This window comes from Solanum tuberosum, unplaced genomic scaffold (assembly GCF_000226075.1).
Source record: "Solanum tuberosum cultivar DM 1-3 516 R44 unplaced genomic scaffold, SolTub_3.0 contig00001, whole genome shotgun sequence".
Lineage (NCBI taxonomy): Eukaryota > Viridiplantae > Streptophyta > Magnoliopsida > Solanales > Solanaceae > Solanum > Solanum tuberosum.
In genome coordinates this window covers 19,531-40,949 of record NW_006239849.1, presented here as the reverse complement: position 1 = coordinate 40,949, position 21,419 = coordinate 19,531, and the positions used below count along the sequence as shown (strand labels likewise).

General features: G+C 34.0%; 3 protein-coding genes and 1 pseudogene across 4 annotated transcripts; all 4 read right to left on the bottom strand.

Moving 5' to 3' along the window:
- Positions 1-750: 750 nt before the first annotated feature.
- On the bottom strand, positions 751-4,322 carry LOC102578536 (tyrosine aminotransferase-like). The gene is made up of 7 exons (XM_006367739.2): positions 3,917-4,322; positions 3,107-3,446; positions 2,799-3,017; positions 2,598-2,657; positions 2,192-2,347; positions 2,023-2,116; positions 751-1,447 (listed from the first exon to the last, which is right to left on the bottom strand). Exons 1-7 carry the CDS (start codon positions 4,195-4,197, stop codon positions 1,329-1,331), a joined length of 1,269 nt encoding a protein of 422 aa, XP_006367801.1. The 5' UTR covers positions 4,198-4,322; the 3' UTR covers positions 751-1,328.
- A 539-nt stretch (positions 4,323-4,861) lies between these two features.
- On the bottom strand, positions 4,862-8,942 carry LOC102606206 (tyrosine aminotransferase-like). Its single transcript, XM_015305674.1, is given in 8 exon segments — positions 4,862-5,591; positions 6,146-6,239; positions 6,315-6,470; positions 6,608-6,667; positions 6,934-7,077; positions 7,080-7,154; positions 7,237-7,576; positions 8,557-8,942. Coding segments are annotated over 8 exon segments (1,269 nt in total). The 5' UTR covers positions 8,838-8,942; the 3' UTR covers positions 4,862-5,472.
- A 2,191-nt stretch (positions 8,943-11,133) lies between these two features.
- LOC102578880 (tyrosine aminotransferase-like) lies at positions 11,134-13,037 on the bottom strand (annotated as a pseudogene).
- Positions 13,038-15,463: 2,426 nt separating this feature from the next.
- Positions 15,464-19,242, bottom strand: LOC102605631 (nucleolar GTP-binding protein 1-like). Of its 2 annotated transcripts, none has more exons than XM_006367737.2 (3): positions 19,140-19,242; positions 16,026-18,110; positions 15,464-15,835 (listed from the first exon to the last, which is right to left on the bottom strand). In XM_006367737.2, the coding sequence occupies exon 2, from the start codon at positions 18,073-18,075 to the stop codon at positions 16,033-16,035; it is 2,043 nt and encodes a 680-aa protein (XP_006367799.1). In that variant the 5' UTR covers positions 18,076-18,110; positions 19,140-19,242; the 3' UTR covers positions 15,464-15,835; positions 16,026-16,032. The 2 variants fall into 2 exon arrangements, with proteins under 2 accessions (XP_006367799.1, XP_006367800.1); XM_006367738.2 differs by having other exon boundaries at positions 15,471-15,908.
- Positions 19,243-21,419: the final 2,177 nt, after the last annotated feature.

Sequence of the window (21,419 nt, the reverse complement as noted above, 5' to 3'; positions counted from 1 at the left end):
GTAACTCGTTTTTACCCATTTAAAATGTGAGTCGAGCCGAGTGCTTTATCCATTTTTATTTAACTCGTTTTCGATCGACTCATATTCGACTCAACTCAACTCACTCATTTGCCACTCCTAGTCCCAACTTAGAAACTAATCCTCGATCCTACCCTGACCTAACCCTAACCCAACTTGAGACCAAACCCTAAGCCAAGACCCAACCTTGACTCAAGTTGGGGATTGGTTGGGTCAAATACTAATCTGTGTCAAGGTTGGAAGTCGTATTTTGGATCGAATTCGGATCCCTAATCAAAGTCGGGATTAGGAATCGAATTCCATGTCGGGGTTGATAGTCAGGTTTCGGGTCGTGATAGAGGTTGGGTGGTGAAGTTGAAGAAAGTTTTGAAAAATACATTTTTTCTTACTTTTAATAAATTACGTTCATTTGAAAAATATTTAAGCCAACCAAATATAAGAAAATTAAAAAATATTTTCCTTCTTAAGAAACACAGAAACTAGTTTGTTTTTTTTCTGGACTTTGAATAATAAATATCTTTGCCCTAACAAAAACATATAGAACATTCCAAGAGTTTGTAGAGAATTAGGAGGTGAATTCTAGAAATATAGTTACAAGGCAAAGAACAGAAAATCTAGAAAGGTAAGTGGTTCATTTGAGTTATTTGTGTTCAAGTAAAGAGTGAGTTCGCAAGAACGTATCAAACGAAGTTACAAGAGTCTAAGTGCAAAAGAATTTGAGTATAAGAATTGTAAGATCGAAGATTGTCCTTACTTAGCAACCAATTGTGCCCAACAATATTAAACAATCTGCACATTTCACAAACACGTGTTCTAGCTTTGCTAGTTAAAGGCTATCTTAAAAACACATTCACTAGTAATGGTGCATTATTGATATTCACTAGCAGGAGTTCCGGATGATATTCCCCAGAATGATATTGTCTGTGATAATCCGGAATTAGCTGATACCACCATTCTGAATAACATATAACATTCCTCTGATGACTCGACAAAATTGTTGAAAATCTAGCCAACTTATGTATGAGCTATTGTTCGTACACCACACCGAGGGTCAACGAGTAGTTGAAGATCAATTGCCACTCCGCAAAGCAGAGATATCCACCAACATTATTTTTAAAGTTACTTGAATTCAATAAAAAAAAAAAAAACAGAAAATTGTTTAGTTTTTGAGTACTCTTAACTCAAGATTGCAGGTTCTCTTGACGAACCAGGACCATAGGTTGTAGGAAGAAAATATCTGATTTCATCTTGCAGCGTCCTCCATATCAGGGGACGGTAACAGATATAACGGCTGTTTCTCAGACAGTAGCTTATTGTTTCTTGGCGTGCCTTTTATAGAAAGCATTTAGTCTCTGGAACCCATCTTCCAGATATGATGGCTCACATGCAAAGGTTATCCTGAGCCAATTCTTGAGTCCTACAGCAATACCTGCACCAAGAGTTATTGTCAGATATCTATACACAGCATAGCATCACACCAGTTTTTGTGCATGCAGAACACACAAACTTTGTATTCATATGCTAGCTCTTTTGAGTGAGTCTACTTTCATGCAGCGAATTAATACATCAATACCAGAAGTACACGAATTTTACCTTCATAAAACATGGTTACATCTATGGAGTCTAATAAAAATTGACGAATTTCTGCTTTCGTATCAGTTGCATACTTGCATTGATAATCAGACTTGTATGTATCCCAAAAAATGATCACTAGCATGGCAGATCTTATGTATATGGATGAATTCTATTTGTCCTGTAGGAACTTTCTGAATTGGACGCAATTAAAGGCTTGTTTGGCGTAATAAAAGAATCAAATGACATTATGACCCATGAATACGAAAGCTCTATTGACTAAACGTATGAGAAACATTGCAAGAAATCGAAAAAAATAAAGGAACTTGAAAAGATTGTCCTCCAAGAAAGGGACATTTGTTCAAGTAAGAAAATCTGTCTACTGTTTCGACAGAGTTTGATTAGCTTTCTAAGAGATTTGTTTTCTTTTACCTGGTAAAATTATCATAGATTCTTCCCTAGCCAGCTTTGCGCAAAAGTCCAGGTCATCTTCGATGTCTTCTAGAAGATTCAAATGAAGTTGAACCTACAAGAGGAAAAAGACCTATATTAGACTATTGATAACATCTTCTAACTAATTAAGCTTCCATTTTTCTCATACCATCACAAACATAGATCCTTGAGGTTTACTTGGGCAAGTGATGCAAGGAATATCCTTGATTCTTTCATAACAGAAATCTGCATCTTCTCTTAGCATATTTACTATTTTAGAGAAGAAATCGTCTTTTGTATTCTTAAGGATCTGAGGAATTGCCCCCTGTCAAAGTAAGAACAAAAAGAAACCAGATACCTCAGTAAGCGACGAGGAAAATTACACCTATACTACTAAATTTTCAAATAACTATTCCATTAGCTTATGTGAAACATGTTTACATAATACAACAAGCTGTTAGACCAAAATAAATTCCAATCCTTTAGCAACTCTACCAAATGTGTGGCAAAATGGAACAACAAGTGTTACATTTCCAAAAGAACGCAAGCAGAAGAGAGAACTATAAAGAGCAAACCTGAATAAAAGTCGCAGGGTCAGAAGATATATTGAGATATCCCGTGATGGAATCTATGACCTGCAAATAACAATACACAAAGTGACGACGGATAGACATTGTTTGTTTGTAAAATAATCTAAGATATCATATTATACTTATATAGTCCCCTATAATATGTGTGGAAGCAGTAGAAAATGGCCATCTTTAAAAGGTAAGTACCCCATGCTCTTTTAGTATACCATTTGGATCATTTGTAACAAGCCAACCAAGTCGCCAACCAGGGACAATCCACATCTTTGATATGGATCCGAGAGTAATAACAGGGGCAATCGATCCAAAGACTCCCATAGGCACAAATGGTCTACTTCCAAAAGTGAGATGAGCATAAACTTCATCAGAAATAACTAAAATTCCAAGTTTTCTTGCCGTCTCTGCCACCTGATAGAAATTAAACCACCTCTTTATATTCATAATAATGACTTAGGATATCAATATACTACAACAAAAAAGGAAGTACACACACATACCTTCTTCAAGTGATGGTCTGTGTAGACATTGCCACAAGGATTCCCAGGATTAATAATAACTATAGCCATGGTATTTTCATCGGCCAAAGACTCAACCGCATTAAGGTCCACCTCCCACTCCTTGTCCGGGAGAAGATTAAAGTGGCGCATTTCGATATGGGTAAATGCAGCCCTAGCTTCATAAAAAAGGAATCCAGGAGTGGGAAGTAGAATATTTGCGTTTGGACGCGCAAGAGCACTCAAAAGTACTTCAATTGCTTGAATACATCCACTTGTCAAGTAAATATCATCCGGGGACAACTTGTATGGGAGATCTTGAGAAAGGTATTCTGCTACCGCCCTTTTCAGAGAACAAAATTAAATGAATTTGACGATCATGAAACATGTCTCCAACATTAACTTTACACTAAATAAAGCTGGGGAACTAGAGCCTTGGTTACGAGTTTGACAGAACCACTAGCTTTTTCCCCTTCCCTAAATTTAAGTTGAGAAATCCAATATGTATACATAACTTACTCCGAACTCAGTAAGCTATAGTTTCTAGAATCCAAAACCCATAAACTCAAAATTTTGAATCTGTCTCTTCACAATTAAACAGATTACACTGACTGAGGTACACATTTAATCAAACACCTCCAAATGAGAAACACTACTATGCAATCAGTGCCAGAGACACCTAAACCAAGTGCTATCAAAAATCAAAAACTTAGAACGATTACAGATTTCAAAATCTTTACAAAATCAATTAAAACATTAAAATTAACATTGTTCGACTAAAATTTTGAGTAAGCAAGGCAAATAATATGCTACCTTCTAGCAGGAAGGATGCCGACAGTGGGCGAATAACAGTTAAATTTGGCAGAGCGAACAGCATCAACAATAGCATCTTCGGCGATTGGTGTAGTCCGGAAACAGGGGAAAGCAGAAGGATCGGCAAGGCAGAGAGGGATAACCGGTCGGGTATCAGCAGTGTTGAGGCAAGACGTCAACTTGTCAAGGACAATTCTTATGGTGAGATTCGGTGCACTTTCTAACTTCTCAGTCTCCTTAAAGTTCCATATTTTCCTTGTTGTAGTAGTACCGTTCTCCATGACTATGAATTCGCAGATATGGAGTTGAAGAAGCAAAGGAGGTAGAAACAGAAAGATAAGCTCGTGTATCTCACGAGGCACAGTACAAGTGATTTTTGCCCTCTTAACAATAAATAGGGGTGTATGTATTCCAAAGGGAAAATAATTTATTTATTTTTTAAGAGAAAAATATTTAGATATAATCTGGACAAATATTATAATATCATATTCGAACCACCACTCTTTGACACGAACCCGAACCTCTATCACATTCCCGACATTTTTTCTTTAAGTTAGAGGAAAAAATAAGTTCATTTGAAAAATATTTAAGTCAATCAAATATGAAAAAATTGAAAAATATATTTTTCTTTCATATACCAAACACAGAAACTAGTTTTTTTTTCTAGACTTTGAATTATAGACATCTTTGCCCTAATAAAAAATATAGAACATTCCAAGAGGTTGTAGAGAATTAGGAGGTGAATTTATAGAAATATAGTTACAAGGCAAAGAATGGAAAATTTAGAACTTCTAGAATGAAGTAAGTTAGTTAATTAATCCTCCGTCATCAGGCAACTGGTTCATTTGAGTTATGAGTTCCCAAGTAAGTATCAAATTTGAAATGTATTAAGTGAGAAATAATAGAGCAACAAAAGAAGTTACTAGCGTATGAATGCAAAAGAAATTGAGTATAAAAATTGTAAGACCGAAGATGGTCCTTACTTAGTAAGAATAAAGTTTACGCGGTGAGCAACCAATTGTGCTCAACGATATTAAACAATCTGCACATTTCACAAACACTTGTTCTAGCTTAGCTAGTTAAAGGTTATCTTACAACCACATTCACTAGCAATGGTGCATTATTGATATTCAGTAGCAGGAGTTCGGAAGATATTCCCCAGAATGATATTGTCTGTGATAATCCTGAAGTGGATACCATTCAGAATAACATATTACATTCCTCTGATGACTCGAGGAAATTGTTGAAAATCTAGCCAACTTATGCATGAGCTATTGTAGCACCGAGGGTCAACGAGTAGTTGAAGCAATTGCCAATCTGTAAAGCAGAGATATCCGCCAATATTGTTTTTAAAGTTATTTGAATTCAATGGAAAGATGAGCAGGAAATCGTTTGAGTTTTTGAGTACTCTAACTCAAGATTGTAGGTTGTCTCTTGACAAACCAGGATCATAGGTCATAGGAAGAAACATCTGATTTCATCTTGCAACGTGTCTCATAACAAGATACATATCAGGGGACCGTAACAGATATCAAGGTTGTTTCTCAGACAGTAGCTTATTGTTTTTTGGCATGCCTTTGGTAGAAAGCATTTAGTCTCTGGAAGCCATCTTCCAAATATGATGGCTCACATGCAAAGGTTATCCTGAGCCAATTCTTGAGTCCCACGGCAACACCTACACAAGGCATTATTGTCAGATTCTATATAATACAGCATCCCACCAGTTCGAGTTATTCATGTACTTGCCCTTTCGAGTGAGAGTCTACTTTCTTGCAGCAAAGTAATGCACCAACTCGAAAAGTACACAAATTTCACATCCATATAACAATATGGTTACAACTTACATCTATGGAGTCTAATAAAATTTGATAAATTTCTGCCTTGCATCAGTTTTTATGGGTCGAACTGAACTATATATCAGCAGAAGTGATCACTAGCATGGCAGATCCTATATGTACCGATGATTTCTATTTGTCCTTCAGGAACTTTCTGAATTCGACGTAATTGAAGACTGGTTTGGCGCAATAAAACAATCAAATAACATTATGACCTGTGATTACGAAAGCTCTAACAACTAAACACGTATGAGAAACATTCTAAGACGTCGAAAAAATAAAGGAATTTGAAAAGATAGTCCTCCAAGAAAGGGACATTTGTTCAAGTAAGAAAATCTGTCTACTGTTTTCAACAGAGTTTGATTAGCTTTCTAAGAGATTTGTTTTCTTTTACCTGGTAAAATTATCATAGATTCTTCCCTAGCCAGCTTCGCGCAAAAGTCCAGGTCATCTTCAATGTCTTCTAGAAGATTCAAATGAAGTTGAACCTACAAGAGGGAAAAGACCTATATTAGACTATTGATTACATCTTCTAACTAATTAAGCTTCCATTTTTTTCATACCATCACAAACATAGATCCTTGAGGTTTACTTGGGCAAGTGATGCAAGGAATATCCTTGATTCTCTCATAACAGATATCTGCATCTTCTCTTAGCATATTTACTATTTTAGAGAAGAAATCGTCTTTTGTTTCCTGAAGGATCTGAGGAATTGCCCCCTGTTGAAGTAAGAACAAAATGAAACTAGATACATCAGTAAGGGATGCGGAAAATTACACCTACACTACTAAGTTCTTAGTTTACATAATACAAAGAGCTGCTGGACCAAAACAAAATTCAATTATAAAGAGCGAACCTGAATAAACGTTGCAGGATCAGAAGATATATTGAGATATCCCATGATGGAATCTATGACCTGAAAATAAGAAAACACAAGATGACAACATACAGATCATTTCGCTAGAAAATAATCTTATCCTCCTTTTAAAGAATGCTAGTCAGTCTCAATCAAAGATTTTACATGACACATGTAACAAAACCGCCTATGACATACTTTCAGTGTTCCACATTTCTTTAATTTACTGTGAAGTGCTCTTCAACACCTAAATTTGGCTTTATAAGTGAATGCTAAATTATTTTTTCCACAAAAATAAACATATGTGGAAGCAGTAGAGAAAGTACCCCATGTTCTTTAAGTATGCCGTTTGGATCATTTGTAACAAGCCAACCAAGTCGCCAGCCTGGGACAATCCACCTCTTTGATATGGATCCAAGTGTAATAACAGGGGCAATCGATCCAAAGATTCCCATGGGCACAAAATGGTTTACTTCCAAAAAGCGAGATGAGCATAAACTTCATCAGAAATAACTAAAATTCCAAGCTTCCTTGCCATCTCTGCCACCTGATAGAAATTGAAACACCTCTTTATATTTATAATGACTTAGGATATCAATATCATAACGAAAAAGAGGAAGTACACATACCTTCTTCAAGTGTTGTTCTGAATAGACATTGCCACAAGGATTCCCAGGATTAATAATGACCATAGCCACGGTATTTTCATCGGCCAAAGACTCGACCGCATTAAGGTCCACCTCCCACTCCTTCTCTGGGAGAAGATTAAAGTGGCGCATTTCCATCTGAGTAAATCCACCCCAAGCTTCATAATAAGGGAATCCAGGAGTTGGAAGTAGAATATTTGCGTTTGGATGTGCAAGAGCATTCAAAAGTATTTCAATTGCTTGACCACATCCAATTGTTAAGTAAATATCATCAGGAGACAACTTGTATGGGAGATCTTGAGAAAGGTATTCTGCTACAGCCCTTTTCAGAGAACAAAACTAAATGAATTATTCTGAATTTGAAGATCATGAATGACGTCTCCAATAATCAAGAAGCCATATTCCCTTTTGAAATAGCTCTAAAATTGCTTCAAATTCGTATACCCCATAAATGTAAACGCAATCCTATGTAGTTAAGATTAATGTTCACAACAGAGACAAAGTTCAAGAACTATTTGACAAACAAAAGTTGAAGGTTATTTAAAAAAACCTGGGGTTCTTGCAAAAACCAATCAAGGAAAATAAAGACAATGGACCACTTACATTTAATAACAAATAGAGTAAACAGATTAAGTCTTTAACTGTACAGTAGGAACAAAAAAAGGCCCTACCAAATACTGTTAAGTATAAATCTCCAAAAGTTACCCTCAATTGTTGGAACTTTAGACCAGATAAAGGTGCACTTAGAAAAGTCGAGACAGAACATTAACTTCACCCTCAATTGCGGAGCCAGAAATTTTACGAAAAATGTCAAAATACCAAAAAGTTGACATGCTTAAAAAAAAAAAAAAGGGGAAGTCAACATATAATATTTCTACCTAAAACTAAAATGTTAATATAGCTAAACAGTGTAATTTCCAAAAAAAGCATAAGATGGCTCCACCACAGGTGCAGAGCTAGAGTATTAATTCCAGGTTCAACATAAGCCATATCTTTCAGCCAAAACTCTATATTTTTGTAGAGAAATCTACTTAGTATGTATAAGTAACTTGTCTAGATCTAGTAAGGTATCTTTTTTAGGGCCTATTTGGATGGACTTATAGAAAGTGTTTAAAAATGGAGAGGGCAACTAAAAATAAGGTAATCCAAACGGGCACTTAGAATCCAAAACTCAAAACTAAAAATTCTGAAATACTCTATTGAAGATGATATTAGATTTCAAACTCTTTACAAAATCAATGGAAACATTAAATCAATATTGTTCGAGTAAAATTTAGAGTAAAAAATGCCACTGAATGGTACCGTCTAGCAGGAAGGATGCCGACGGTGGAGGAATAACAGTTGAACTTAGCAGAACGAACGGCATCAGAAACAGCATCTTCGGCGATTGGTGTAGTCCGAAAACAGGGGAAAGCAGAAGGATCCCCATGGCCAAGAGGGATAACGGGTCTGGTATCAGCAGGGTCAATGCAGCACCTCAACTTGTTAAGAACACTTCTTACTGTGAGATCCGATACACTTACCAATTTTTCATTCTCTTTAAAGTTCCATGTTCTCCTCGATGTAGTCGTACCGTTCTCCATGCTTTTGGCTATGAATTTGCAGATAATGGAGTAGAAGTAGCAATGGAAGTAGAAATAGAAGCCAAAATATAGAAAAGAAATAGAAAAAAATGACAAGTAGTGGTTGAAAAATGTGTCCAGCACACTATATACGCAAGCACCTGACAACTAACAATGACTTCTTATTTATCATGTTATGTTTTTTATAATTTAACTAAAAAAAAATTATGAAAATTAAAAGTGCATAAATATAATAATAGAAAATAACAAACGAGAAATGCTAAAAATGGCCACAATTATTTGGGCAGAAATGTAAGAACACCATATTAATTTTTTTTCCTCCAAAACAAAATTAAATTTTTGTTGTGGTATTTACGTGGAGAACTTGTATTTGACTTCGTCAGTTAAATACTCCTATTTGTTATTTTGCGTAATGAATATTTAAACTCGATGACATCTAATCAGTAGGTGAATAATACAACCAACTACGTGAAATTACACTTTATTTTTTAATGACACATTATAATTATTACTTCTTCTTTTTTTGTCTCAATTTATATAATATATTTTATTTTTCAAGAGTTAAACAGTTTAAATTTGATTAGAAATTTGAGCATAAAATTTTCAATTTTTTGAAATGAAATTTATATATTGTAACTGCCTAAAAGTACTATAAGTCACAATAATTGACCATTCAAAATATTTTTAAAAAATATATGAAAAATTTACTATCAAAAATAGACTTCTTTTAATCTTGAAATTCGAAGTATATCACATAAATTTGGATAGAAGGAATATTATTTTTGATAGCACATCCAAAATTAAATATATTAAAAGATGAATAATATAAAATAAACAAAGTGTCAATTTTTCTCGCTCAATGTCCACTCATTTCCCACATCATTGTCTTCTTGTGTGGGTTGGTTGATGCGGGATAGGTTGTAATTTAAAAAATTTACTACCGTGGGGCGGGGCAGGCCTCAACCTGCACAACAACCTCCCCGTTCCATTGCCATCCTATCCCCTTCCACAAATTCTAGTTGATGCATAACTCTCATGCCTATTCCACACATTTAATAAGAGTTGATGCACAGCTCTCATCCCTTTTAGTAGGGGTGGCAATTGGGCGGGATGAGTTAAATTTGAGCGGATTAAAATTGCAACACCCAATTTAATCTAAATTTGTGTGGGTCAAAATGGATTGGGTTAAAACAAGTTAGATAACGAGTTAGTAATAGATCATAACCCAATCCGCTCAATTTTTCTTAGATTGAAATGGATTGGATTGAGCGGGTCAATAACTAACCCAAATCTAAATAGGTTGGGTCGAGTTTGAATTTGATTTTTCCACCCCTACTTTTAGTGAAGATTCTTGTAGTGAAACATCCTACACGTGTATGAGCAGGGGCGGAGCCACCTTATACTAAGGGTGTCCCCCTTCGGCGGAGAATTATCTTATTTATACATGGTTAAAATATTTTTTTATGTACATATAGTAGATGTCGAACCCTCTTCGGCTACTCGTCTGTCTATTTACAGATTTTGAACCCCTTATTGAAAATCTTGGCTCCGCCACGGTGTATGAGCATACATTTTCAAGGGGAAAATGTAATGAAAGTAAATCATAGTTTTAAGAGTTTGAGCGTAAAAAAACTGAGTCCATTAAATTAATCACTTGCATTTGCACAAGATTTATGTGAATGGAATATAGTCGATTGATAAAAAAGTAATAATCAACCTCACACAAATTGAGGGACGTAATTAAACAATCTGCACATTTTACAAACACTTGTTCTAGTTTAGCTAGTTAAAGGTTATCTTACAAAGAACATTCACTAGTAATGGTGCATTATGGATATTCACTAGCAGGAGTTTGGAAATAACATATAACATTCCTCTGATGACTCGAGGAAATTGTTGAAAATCTAGCCAACTTATGTATGAGCTAGTGTACGTACACCACACACGAGATCCAACGAGTAGTTGAAGATCACAAATTGCCACTCTGTAATGCAGAGATATCAAAGGTTGGTTCGAATTCTCAGACAGTAGCTTACTGTTTCTTGGCATGCCTTTGATAGAAAGCATTCAGTCTCTGGAAGCCATCTTCTAGATATGATGGCTCACATGCAAAAGTTATCATTTTTGGTGATATGTAGTTCAGTTCAACTCGTAAAAACTGATCAATTGGTGATATATAATACAAAGATCTTTTAGACCAAAACAAAATTCATGCCTTTGGCAACTCTATCTCGTATTTCATCGGGGTGCAATACTACCAAACGTGTGGCAAAAAGGAATAACAGGTATTAAATCTTTAAAAGAACGAAAGCAGAAGAGAGAAAACCTGTATAAAGGTTGCCCGATCAGAAGATATATTGAGATATCCCACGATAGAATCTATGACCTGAAAATAAGAAAATACAAGATGACAACAAGCAGAATGCTACTCAGTCTCAACCAAAGATAACAACATGGCCTCTTAGTACCCCATGTTCTTTAAGTATGCTGCTTGGATCATTTGTAACGAGCCAACCAAGTCGACAGCCAGGGACAATCCACCTCTTTGATATGGATCCGAGTGTAATAACAGGAGCAATCGATCCAAAGATTCCCATGGGCACAAATGGTTTACTTCCAAAAGCGAGATGAGCATAAACTTCATCAGAAATAACTAAAATTCCAAGCTTCCTTGCCATCTCTGCCACCTGATGGAAATTAAAGCACCTCTTTATATTCATAATAACTTAGGATATCAATTACAATTAGGAAGTACACATATACATACCTTCTTCAAGTGTTGTTCTGTGTAAACATTGCCACAAGGATTCCCAGGATTAATAATGGCCATAGCAACGGTATTGTCATCGGTCAAAGACTCGACTGCATTAAGGTCCACCTCCCACTCCTTCTCTGGGAGAAGATTAAAGTGATGCATTTCGATCTGAGTAAATCCAGCCCACGCTTCCTAACAAGGGAATCCAGGAGTTGGAAGTAGATTATTTGCGTTGGGACGTGCAAGAGCATTCAAAATTACTTCAATTGCTTGACCACATCCACTTGTTAAGTAAATATCATCAGGAGACAACTTGTATGGGAGATCTTGAGAAAGGTTTTCTGCTACAGCCCTTCTCAGAGAACAAAGTTAAATGAATTATTCTGAATTTGAAGATCATGAATAATCAAGAAGCCACATATTCGTTTTAAAATAGCTCTATAATTGTTTCAAATTGTTGTATAAACAGAAGTCACCCTCATTTATTGGAACAACATGGAAATTATGTACTTCTTTCAGAAGTTGAACTCAGGAAAACATGTTTGGTCGTTAAAACTCCGAGATTTAACTTGAAGTTGAAACCGGAATATGAGAAACACCGAAAAGTTATTCACTTTTTTCACTCCAAAATACCCACAAAAATTCGAAAACAACTCCGATTTGTATTCATGGCCAAATACAACTCAGTCATTTTTCACTTTGAAAACAAAAATTACTTTCTTTTCAAATACTCACAATTTTCATGGTCAAACGTCTTAGACTAGATTAAGGGGTGGACCTAGATCATTGGTTGCATTTTCAGTAGAATAATTAAGCAACTTTGGCCCAAATCCTGTATTTAAATTAAGAATCCCCTAAGCTGTATTTTCTAGAATTCAAAATCCATAAACTCAAAATTTTGAATCTGCCTCGTATGAGTACACTTAAATCTGATACATATGCCAGAAAAAAGCAAAGAGTATTCCATGCAAAATATTTCACACTTACGCAAAGATTACCAGAAGAATATACTAAGGTACGCATTTAACCAAACACATCCAAAAGAGAAACACTAATATGCAAGTGATACCAAAAACTGAAGACTCACAATTCCATGATACCAGATTTCAAAATCTTTACAAAATCAATTGCAACATTAAATTAACATTGTTCCAAGCTAAATATTACCTTCTGGCAGGAAGTATACCAACATTGGATGAATAACCATTAAATTTAGCAGAGCGAACGGCATCAGCAATAGCATCTTCGGCGATTGGTGTTGTTCGAAAACAGGGGAAAGCAGAAGGATCGCCATGGCCGAGAGAGATAACGAACCTGGTATCAGCAGGGTCAATGCAAGACGTCAAATTGTTAAGAACACTTCTTACAGTGAGACCCAATGCAGTGACCAATTTCTCGTTCTCTTTGAAATTCCATTTTGTTGTTGTTGTAGTATTGTTCTCCATGGTTGATGCTTGAATTTCAGCAAATTTATGGAGTGGAAAGAGGAAAAGGAAAGAGAAATGTAAAGCTAATGTTTGTAATGCAGTATAATTGCAAATATATAAAGCCACTATTTAGAAAAGAGTAATGGGAATTTCAGAAAGGATGTCCAGAAACAGCATAATAAAAGCTTTCGAGCACATTAGCACTATCTCATTTTAAGGAGGTGAAACCACTGGGCTATATTAATTTATTGTGTTACGGATGTCTAAAATATGTTATTTAATCATTTCATGTATCATTTTATTTGTATGTACGATATTTTTTTCCGACGAAAGGTGGCTACGCCACTCACTTTCATTTTTACTTTGTTCATCCTATGTTATAAGATGGAAACTAATGAAAATAGAATATATACGAATCTAACCAGTACCTCTTCGAGGTACAAATTATAAAGGTTAGGTCATCTTTATATCATTAGAAATAATTTAATTTCTTATTAAAAAATCATATTTAAGGGTTAATTTAACTCATAAGTTACAAGAAATTCATTTTTTTTCTTAAATTTTATATTAAGTCTATCTCAATTATTGAGATGGATGAAATAACAATATGAGCATAAAAAGCACATTAGCTAACTTGTTTTCGCTACTTCCATTTAAAAAGTCATTTTTTCATATTTAAGGAACTTTCTAGATAAAATATTTTCAATGAGAAAATTGAAAACCATTTTTAGAAAAATATTTTCCTCCTTACCAAACACACTCTAGTAGACAATGATTGACATAATTCTTTTATCACATTACCCATACTAATTGATGCTTAATATTAGGCCTTAAAAGTAGTTTGGGGAATTTAATTAATGCTAAGGAAGAACGTAGTTTGGAAAAAATATTATTTTTCTTAATATGTTAAAAATGATAAGTAAAAAAAAGAAATTTTAAAAATAGTGGACAAATAAAAATAAAAATAAAACTTATTCAAATTTGATAAAACATAAAAAACTAAAACTATCTCAAAAGTTTAAATGTTTGCCCAAAAATAGAAGGGACTATTTTTGTCATTTTTTCGAAAATAGGTAGCAGTGGTGGGCATCAAGCTGCTGTCGTATAAAGAAAAATGGGCAATTGCTTGTTTGGGTTTCTTCATACATGTGTTATTTGGCCAAAAAAATTGAAAAAGTTAAAATTGCAATATTAGATATTATTTATTTTCATTAAGATTAAAATATTTGAGTGTAGATTGCTCCAAAAAAATATCAATTTAACTACATTTTTTGACTTTATATAATGGTGAAGTTCAACTTCGATTTCGGCTTCATTACGTTTGTAAAAAGTGAAGAAGAGCAGATTATGTCTCATGGCAGGCTCATATTGTCCTAATTTTATTTTATTTTTTAGAAAACAAAGATCTCACTCTGTTATATCTCATATTTATCCATTTCTCTCAATCCCAGGAGGAGAAAAATACGTGATTTGAGAATCAAATATTTTGATTATTATTATTTTAGGAGTTTTTTTCAAGAATAATGAAATTATGGAGGAAAATTTTTGCTCACAGTATGTCGAATTTGAATATATAATTAAATACTAAAATATTTGAATCTAATTGCATATTTAAATTATTATATTAAAATTTAAATACTGAATAATTAAGAATATTTTTCTAACAACTTTGGTGTATAAATATAAATAAAGCCAATGTAGTGAAATAGGAACTCTTGGCTTAGTTTAAGAATTTAACCACTCTCTTTTATCACGAGTTGACTGTAGTCTTGTTTTTTGTTTAATTAAGTGCTATGAGTTGTCTTCATCTGAATAGGACAGGTGGCAGTACCTTGCTATATTTAATAGTATCAAGTATCTATTAGTTGTTTGTAATACTTGTGAGATTAAACATGTTATAATAGTGATGTAGAAAAACATTCGTTGAATGCGATTTATACTGAGCCATCAGAAAGCTCCAAATTTGGGATCTAACTATGATCTGATAACCAATTTTAACTCGAGATTCGATTTTAGCCCAGAAAACCTAAGCCTCAGACCCTTGCCCCGAGTTGGGACTCAAACCCTCAACCATATAAAAAATCAAAGTAAATCTCAAACAATAAATTCAAATTAAAACTAAATCTTCAAGAGATTATTTGATTGGCTGTATAAAAATAGTGTTAAATATGGTGTATTAATAATATTTGTATTTTAGTTATGCTAAGATTATTTCTAATGTGCAGTCTACCAAACGATCTTTAAAAGGGCTAAAATTGAAGATCAATTCAAATGGATTATGTTGGGTAGAACTAAAATCAGTTCAATATGAAATTATGTTTTGTTCAAACCTTTAAAATTTTGGATGGATTGGAGTGGGTCATCACTTTTTGGGCCATATTTGACACACTATTCATGACACTTTTCTTAATTAAAACCTGGTATTTTTATATGAACAAATAGTGAACAAGGCACCAAACACAGCTGCATCTCAAACACAAATTTAAATACTTGAAATGTATAGTCTTGTGTTGCTATGACAAAACTGCAACAGGTTGAGTCTTGACATGTTCCTCATATCTTATGTTAAGGTAAACTAAAACTCTTCCAAAATTATCGCTAAAGAAAAATACAAACTTGGATTAAAAGGCAAGTTCCAAAATTGCACAACAGAGTGCCCAAAATAAGCTGAGGTGAATTGGCATTCCAACAAAGGTTCTCTTTTTGCATATGTCCATCCGTCCGCCACCCAAATTTTTGCAACAAAAAGCATATTGATACATCAGCAAATTCCAATGGCCACCCGATAAAGAAGGTGATAATTGTAGTCTTGCACTCTAAATATGAGAAAGGAACCAAATAAGCACCAACACGAGTATTGAACACTCGATGAAAGTATACAGAGCATATCTATGAAGACAACAAAATAAGAGTTCTCTTAAAAGGCAAGAACATTATAGAGAAAGCATATTCTAAGACCTGTAATACATCAGGGGAGGAACTTAAAAGGGTGTGTGTAAGATATACCTGGTGACTATCGCCTGTCAGTTTTGCCACTTGATCGTTTTCCAGAGAAGAGATGTTTTGGTTTCAGAGTAGGAATGACTCTATCAGACTCTCCCCGTCGAGCATCCTTGTTCCTCTTATTAGCAGAATTCTTAAACATCTTTATAGCCTTTTCCTTCTGAGGTTTGTCCTTGAAGCCCTCCCCTGGAACAAATTCATTTCGAGGTCGTGACATTGACCTTGATCTTGACATGGAAAGTGATCTAGATCTACGTTGCTTCTTGCTGGGAGTAATCTCGTCTACATCCATTGCATCATTACCAATGTCATCTCCACGTTCAACTGATCTCTCTCGCTTACGACCCCTTGATTTACTTCGGGCTCTATTGATAGCTAGAGTTGGATCCAATCCCAAAGCAGATAATTGTCTTCCCATTCTTTTTGAAGTAAACTCCTTGTCTTTATCAAACTTTCTTGGTACAGTGGGTCGGCTCTCTGCGGTGCTCTTCTTCATTCTATGTTGTTGAATGAGCAAACTTTTCTTTTTCCGGATTTCAGCTAATGCTGCTTTTTCTTCAGGGGTAAGCTCTGCACCATCCATCTCAAAATCATCATCTCCGTCTTCTTCCTGACGAAGACCTTCTTCTCTCTCCAATTCTTCAAGCCTTTGTAAGATATCAGGGTCAACAAAGTCATAGACATTGTGCCCATCTAAAATTTCAGGCATTATATCTTCCTTCCACTCTTCATTTGCTAATAGATAGTGCTTCCTCAAGCTCGCAGAATAAACACCAGCACCTCCATTCTCATTCTCCAGATCTCTCTCAAGCTTCCTTTTCTGTTTCTCAGAATCTGCCTCGGCCTGCTTTGCTCTGGCTTCCAACACTGCCTCAGGTATGCATGGCGGCCTCTCTTTCTGGTCACGTGGTTTTGGCATAGCAACATGGAAACGGTTCAAGCAGTCATTCAACTTTTTCGACTTCATTTTCAACTCCACCCTTTGATTCAGTAACCTCTCACAAGCTGCATTCTTCACTGAAATTACACCATCTTCAGTCAAAGTGCTCATAGTTAACAGCACACCTGCTTCATCTGTTGCCTCGCCACCTTGACCAATCACTGTCTTCATAGCTTCATCTTTCATCTCTGTGACTAACTTCTTATCTTCCTCGGAAATCCCATCTAATGGCTGCAAGTCCGTTTTGTTGCATACGATCATCAACGGTTTGTTCAAAAAAAGTGATTTGATGCTGTGAAAAAGAGCAGCCTGTTGCGCAATGCTATAGCCACAAGACCCAGAAATATCAAGGAAAAATAACACAGCGGCCCTCAGATGTGCAAGAGCTGTAATACTGCACATTTCTATGATATTACGATCCTCAAATGGCCTATCCAAGATCCCTGGAGTGTCGATCACTTGATACCTCAGATATTTGTAGTCAGTATGACCGACAAACAAGGACTTGGTAGTGAAGGCATAAGGCTGCACATCCACATCTGCTCTTGTAATCTTGTTAATGAATGAGCTCTTGCCAACATTTGGATACCCACAAATCAAGATGGTTCGAGTATTGGGATCAATTGAAGGAAGTCTTGCCATGTGCTGCCTAATCTGCTCCAAATAAGCTAAACTTGGGCCAATGCGCTTTATAACAGTGCACATACGCCCAAGAGCCGCAACTTTCAGGGACTTGCATCGATAGAGTGAGTCACCATATTTCAACAATTTCACATAATCTTTAGCTACTTTAGAAATCAAATTTCTAGCAGTGTTGATTTGGCCAAGGGCAAGCTTGTAATGGTCTTTGTTGTAGAGCACATGAAGAAGGTCCCCATAGAAAGGATGGATGTCATCAAGCCTGGGGAACTCATCAATAATGGTGGAGAGTTTGTCATAGAAATTCTGCTGCGTATATTTCACTTTGCGCATGTAAAATTGACGTATACGAGAGATAGCATATCCTTTGTGCACAACAGTAGGAGTTTGACGTTGTGTGCGAGACAGAATGATATCGACAAAGTCCTTCCCATTAGGAACCACTGTTATCTTCTTAAAGTTGTACTGCACCATCTTTTATAATCTCGATTTGCAGTATAGGGTCGAGACTGCATTGGTAGACACACAAAAACAAAAAGAACCCATCAACCAACTGTTACTCTCTCAACCAACCACACTCAACAATTCAAATTACAAAAAATATCTCCCATTGAAAAGCTTACCAAATGTGCCTTAAAATCCTTAGACTATGAAAACATATACAATCAGGAAAGAGAACTTTTTCAGCCTCTAGGCCCAAATTTACAGCTAGACTATTCCATTATGTTTGTCCAGTCAATGCCCTTGGACACATTTGGTTGGGGAACAAGATATCCCGGAATAAATTATCGCAGAATTAGTTATACCAGATTGTTATTTCATCCTCAATGTCTGATAAAAATATGACTACGGACAAGTTATCCTAGCTTAGTTTTCCACCCCCAATGTGAGATAAGTTATCCCGCAATTTTATCCCAACCAAACATAAAGATAAATTCATACTAAAATTAATCGCGAGATTAGTTACTCCATTTTTTATCCCTCAAACCGAACCAGCCCTTGGTACCATTATATATATATACTATTATGATATGCATTACAGATGAAAATACCATATTAGTACAACACATAAATTAGTTTTCCACCCTCAATCTCAATCTGGGATAAGTTATCCCGCAATTTTATCCCCAACTAAACATGATATAAATTCATCCCAAAATCAATCACGAGATTAGTTATTCCTTATCCCTCATACCGAACGAACCCTTAGTATCTTAATATACTATTATGACATGCATTACATATCAAAATACCATACTACAACACATAGTTTCTATCCTAAAACCTGCCCAAATAGAACCACCAGCTCACCGATTACTTCATTGCAAATTCCGACAAAGCAACTAGTGTTAAAGGTTTTTTTCATATATGGAATCAAACTCAACGGCGGCTCAACCAGTGGCTTTAGGCCCAAAAAAAACCACAAATTCAGTTCGCTCAAATACAAAAACACACCGAAGATGCACAAAAAAGAAATAAAATCGACCAAGAGGTGAAGATTAAACCAAGAACCAAAAGAAGTTGAAGGAGATACATACCTAAAAGAGAAGCAGCTCTGATGAAGGCGATGTAAAATGTTATTGATGGTGAGAAGCGCCGTAATAACCAATAGCACACTTGGAAGAAACGAAATACCCTAAGTAGAATTATTTTTTAAAAATAAAATAAAATTGTAATTTTAATCGTTGTATTATTATATCATTTCAATTTTAATCTTTTTTATATTCGACTATAAATTTAACCTTCAATTATTTAACAAAAATCAACTATTTAATAGAATTATCATTTAAAAATATCTAAAATAAAATAAATTGAAGGATTGGTGATTTTAAAACTTTGAAAAAATATGTGTATAAAAAAATGATTTTTGTAAAAAATTAAATGTTAATTTTTTTTTAAAGAATGGAAATTATTAAGACACCATTGATAGCCTTAAGGAGCAGGTCCACCTACTAAACTCTTTCATATGTAATTATATTGGTCTTAATGAGTAATCATTGAAAATTAGAGGAAGAACGAGTTGCTAATGAATAAAAAACAGATCAACTATAGGAGTAAATGGGATCAATTTATATATTTAAGATAATTATTATACTTGTATATTTTTTTAAAAATTATAAATATAAGTTAAATTTTATATACATAATTCTCTAAGCATTTAGAATCATCAACACTTTATTTTATTTTATATATTTTTAAATAATAATTTTGTTAAATAGATAACTTGGCCAAAACTGCATACTTCAAATAATTGAAGATGAAATGTGCATAGTCAAATAGCCCACGAACTAAAATTGAAATTATGCAATAAACAAGGACTAAAAACTGTTATTTTCTCATAAAAAATTACTCCCTCCGTTTCACAAAGAATGACATGGTTTGACTTGGCATGGAGTTTAAGTAAATAAAGAAGACTTTTGAATTTTGTGATCCTAAATTAAAGTTATGTCAAATGTACAAAATTGTCCTTAATCTTGTGGTCTTAAACATGTCACGTGGAAAGCAAAAAGTAAAATGTTACCAAAAAAGGAAAGATGTCATTTTTTTTTTAAACTGACTAAAAAGGAAAGGAGGTCATTCTTTGTGAAACGGAGGGAGTATGTATTTATTGTTACTATTATCTATGTCCAACAATATTTATCCACTATTAATTTTGCACATTTCTTGAGAAACTATAAGTAGAAAGATAATTTAACAATGTAATCCTTTGAATATCAATGCCTTGAAAAATGCAATAGAGATAGAGAAATGATTATAATGAAAAAAAAAAAAAAAGGGTAAATTAGGAACTAAGTGTAAAATTATCAATTGATTTCTTAAAGTGGACAACTAGTGTAGGACTTGACAAAGTAGTTTAGTTGACAGCTATTGTTAGACAGAGTGAGTATATATCAATTAAAAATTTATTAATATTTTTATTGCTAATCTCTTATTATACGCAAATTTTTAAAATTTTATTATTAATGTAATTATAATAAGAAATCATAGACAATTAAATTTACAGTTATTTCTTATTTCTTAATTTATCTGGTTCACTTCAATTTTAATTGATCATATTTCAATATTGGCTTTGTTAGATTGTCTTCAATTCTTTGAGATGTTTTATTAAATATTCTAACCTCAAACTAATTAGATTATCAAATTATTAAATATAAAAAAATATTGTCTTAACTTTGAATGTCTTCTAAAAGTAACAAATCACTATCATATTAATTTTTGTAATTAAAAGTATTACGAAATATTATATAAGTAAAAAATTATACTATAATTGGCACATGCAATGAAACAATTTACATTCTAAAAACACTTTTATAATAATTTTGATAGTTAATGTAATAATTGATGTATTAAAAACTTTTCAAAATAATAATCAACAATAGATATTTAAACATTTGTGTTGTTGTGTAACATACAATAATTTTTATATATTTATTATTGTCTCACAAAATATTACAAGAAACGTTATTCAGTCAATTAAAAAATAATTATTGAATTATAATCAATAACAATGATTTTTTTTAGAATTTATGACAATAAAATATTAAAAAAAATAAACGAAATTCATTTTTTCTAAATTTTGGCTTTAGGCCACCTGTTCCATTGAGCCACCCTCAAATTTAAAATAAAAGGAACAAAATTGTGAAATTTTTGATAAAGTTAATAAATTGAAGGATGTTATCTTGGAGCTTTAACGGAATCGGTGGTCACAATGCAGACTGTTAGCTTTATGTCCTATTTCGAATATGCAATGTTTAGCAAATATAGTTGCACTTATTAGTGAATAACCAAGAAAAAAAAAACTAATTGCTCGTATAGTC

Bases quoted from the DNA above. Each gene is read 5' to 3' on its own strand.
- LOC102578536 (XM_006367739.2), bottom strand. From the start codon at position 4,197: ATGGAGAACGGTACTACTACAACAAGGAAAATATGGAACTTTAAGGAG. The intron at 3,447-3,916 runs GTAGCATATTAT...TTCTCTGAAAAG, and splicing joins GGCATCCTTCCTGCTAGAAG to GGCGGTAGCAGAATACCTTT. The intron at 2,658-2,798 runs GTACTTACCTTT...TGTTATTTGCAG, and splicing joins GTATACTAAAAGAGCATGGG to GTCATAGATTCCATCACGGG.
- LOC102605631 (XM_006367737.2), bottom strand. From the start codon at position 18,075: ATGGTGCAGTACAACTTTAAGAAGATAACAGTGGTTCCTAATGGGAAG.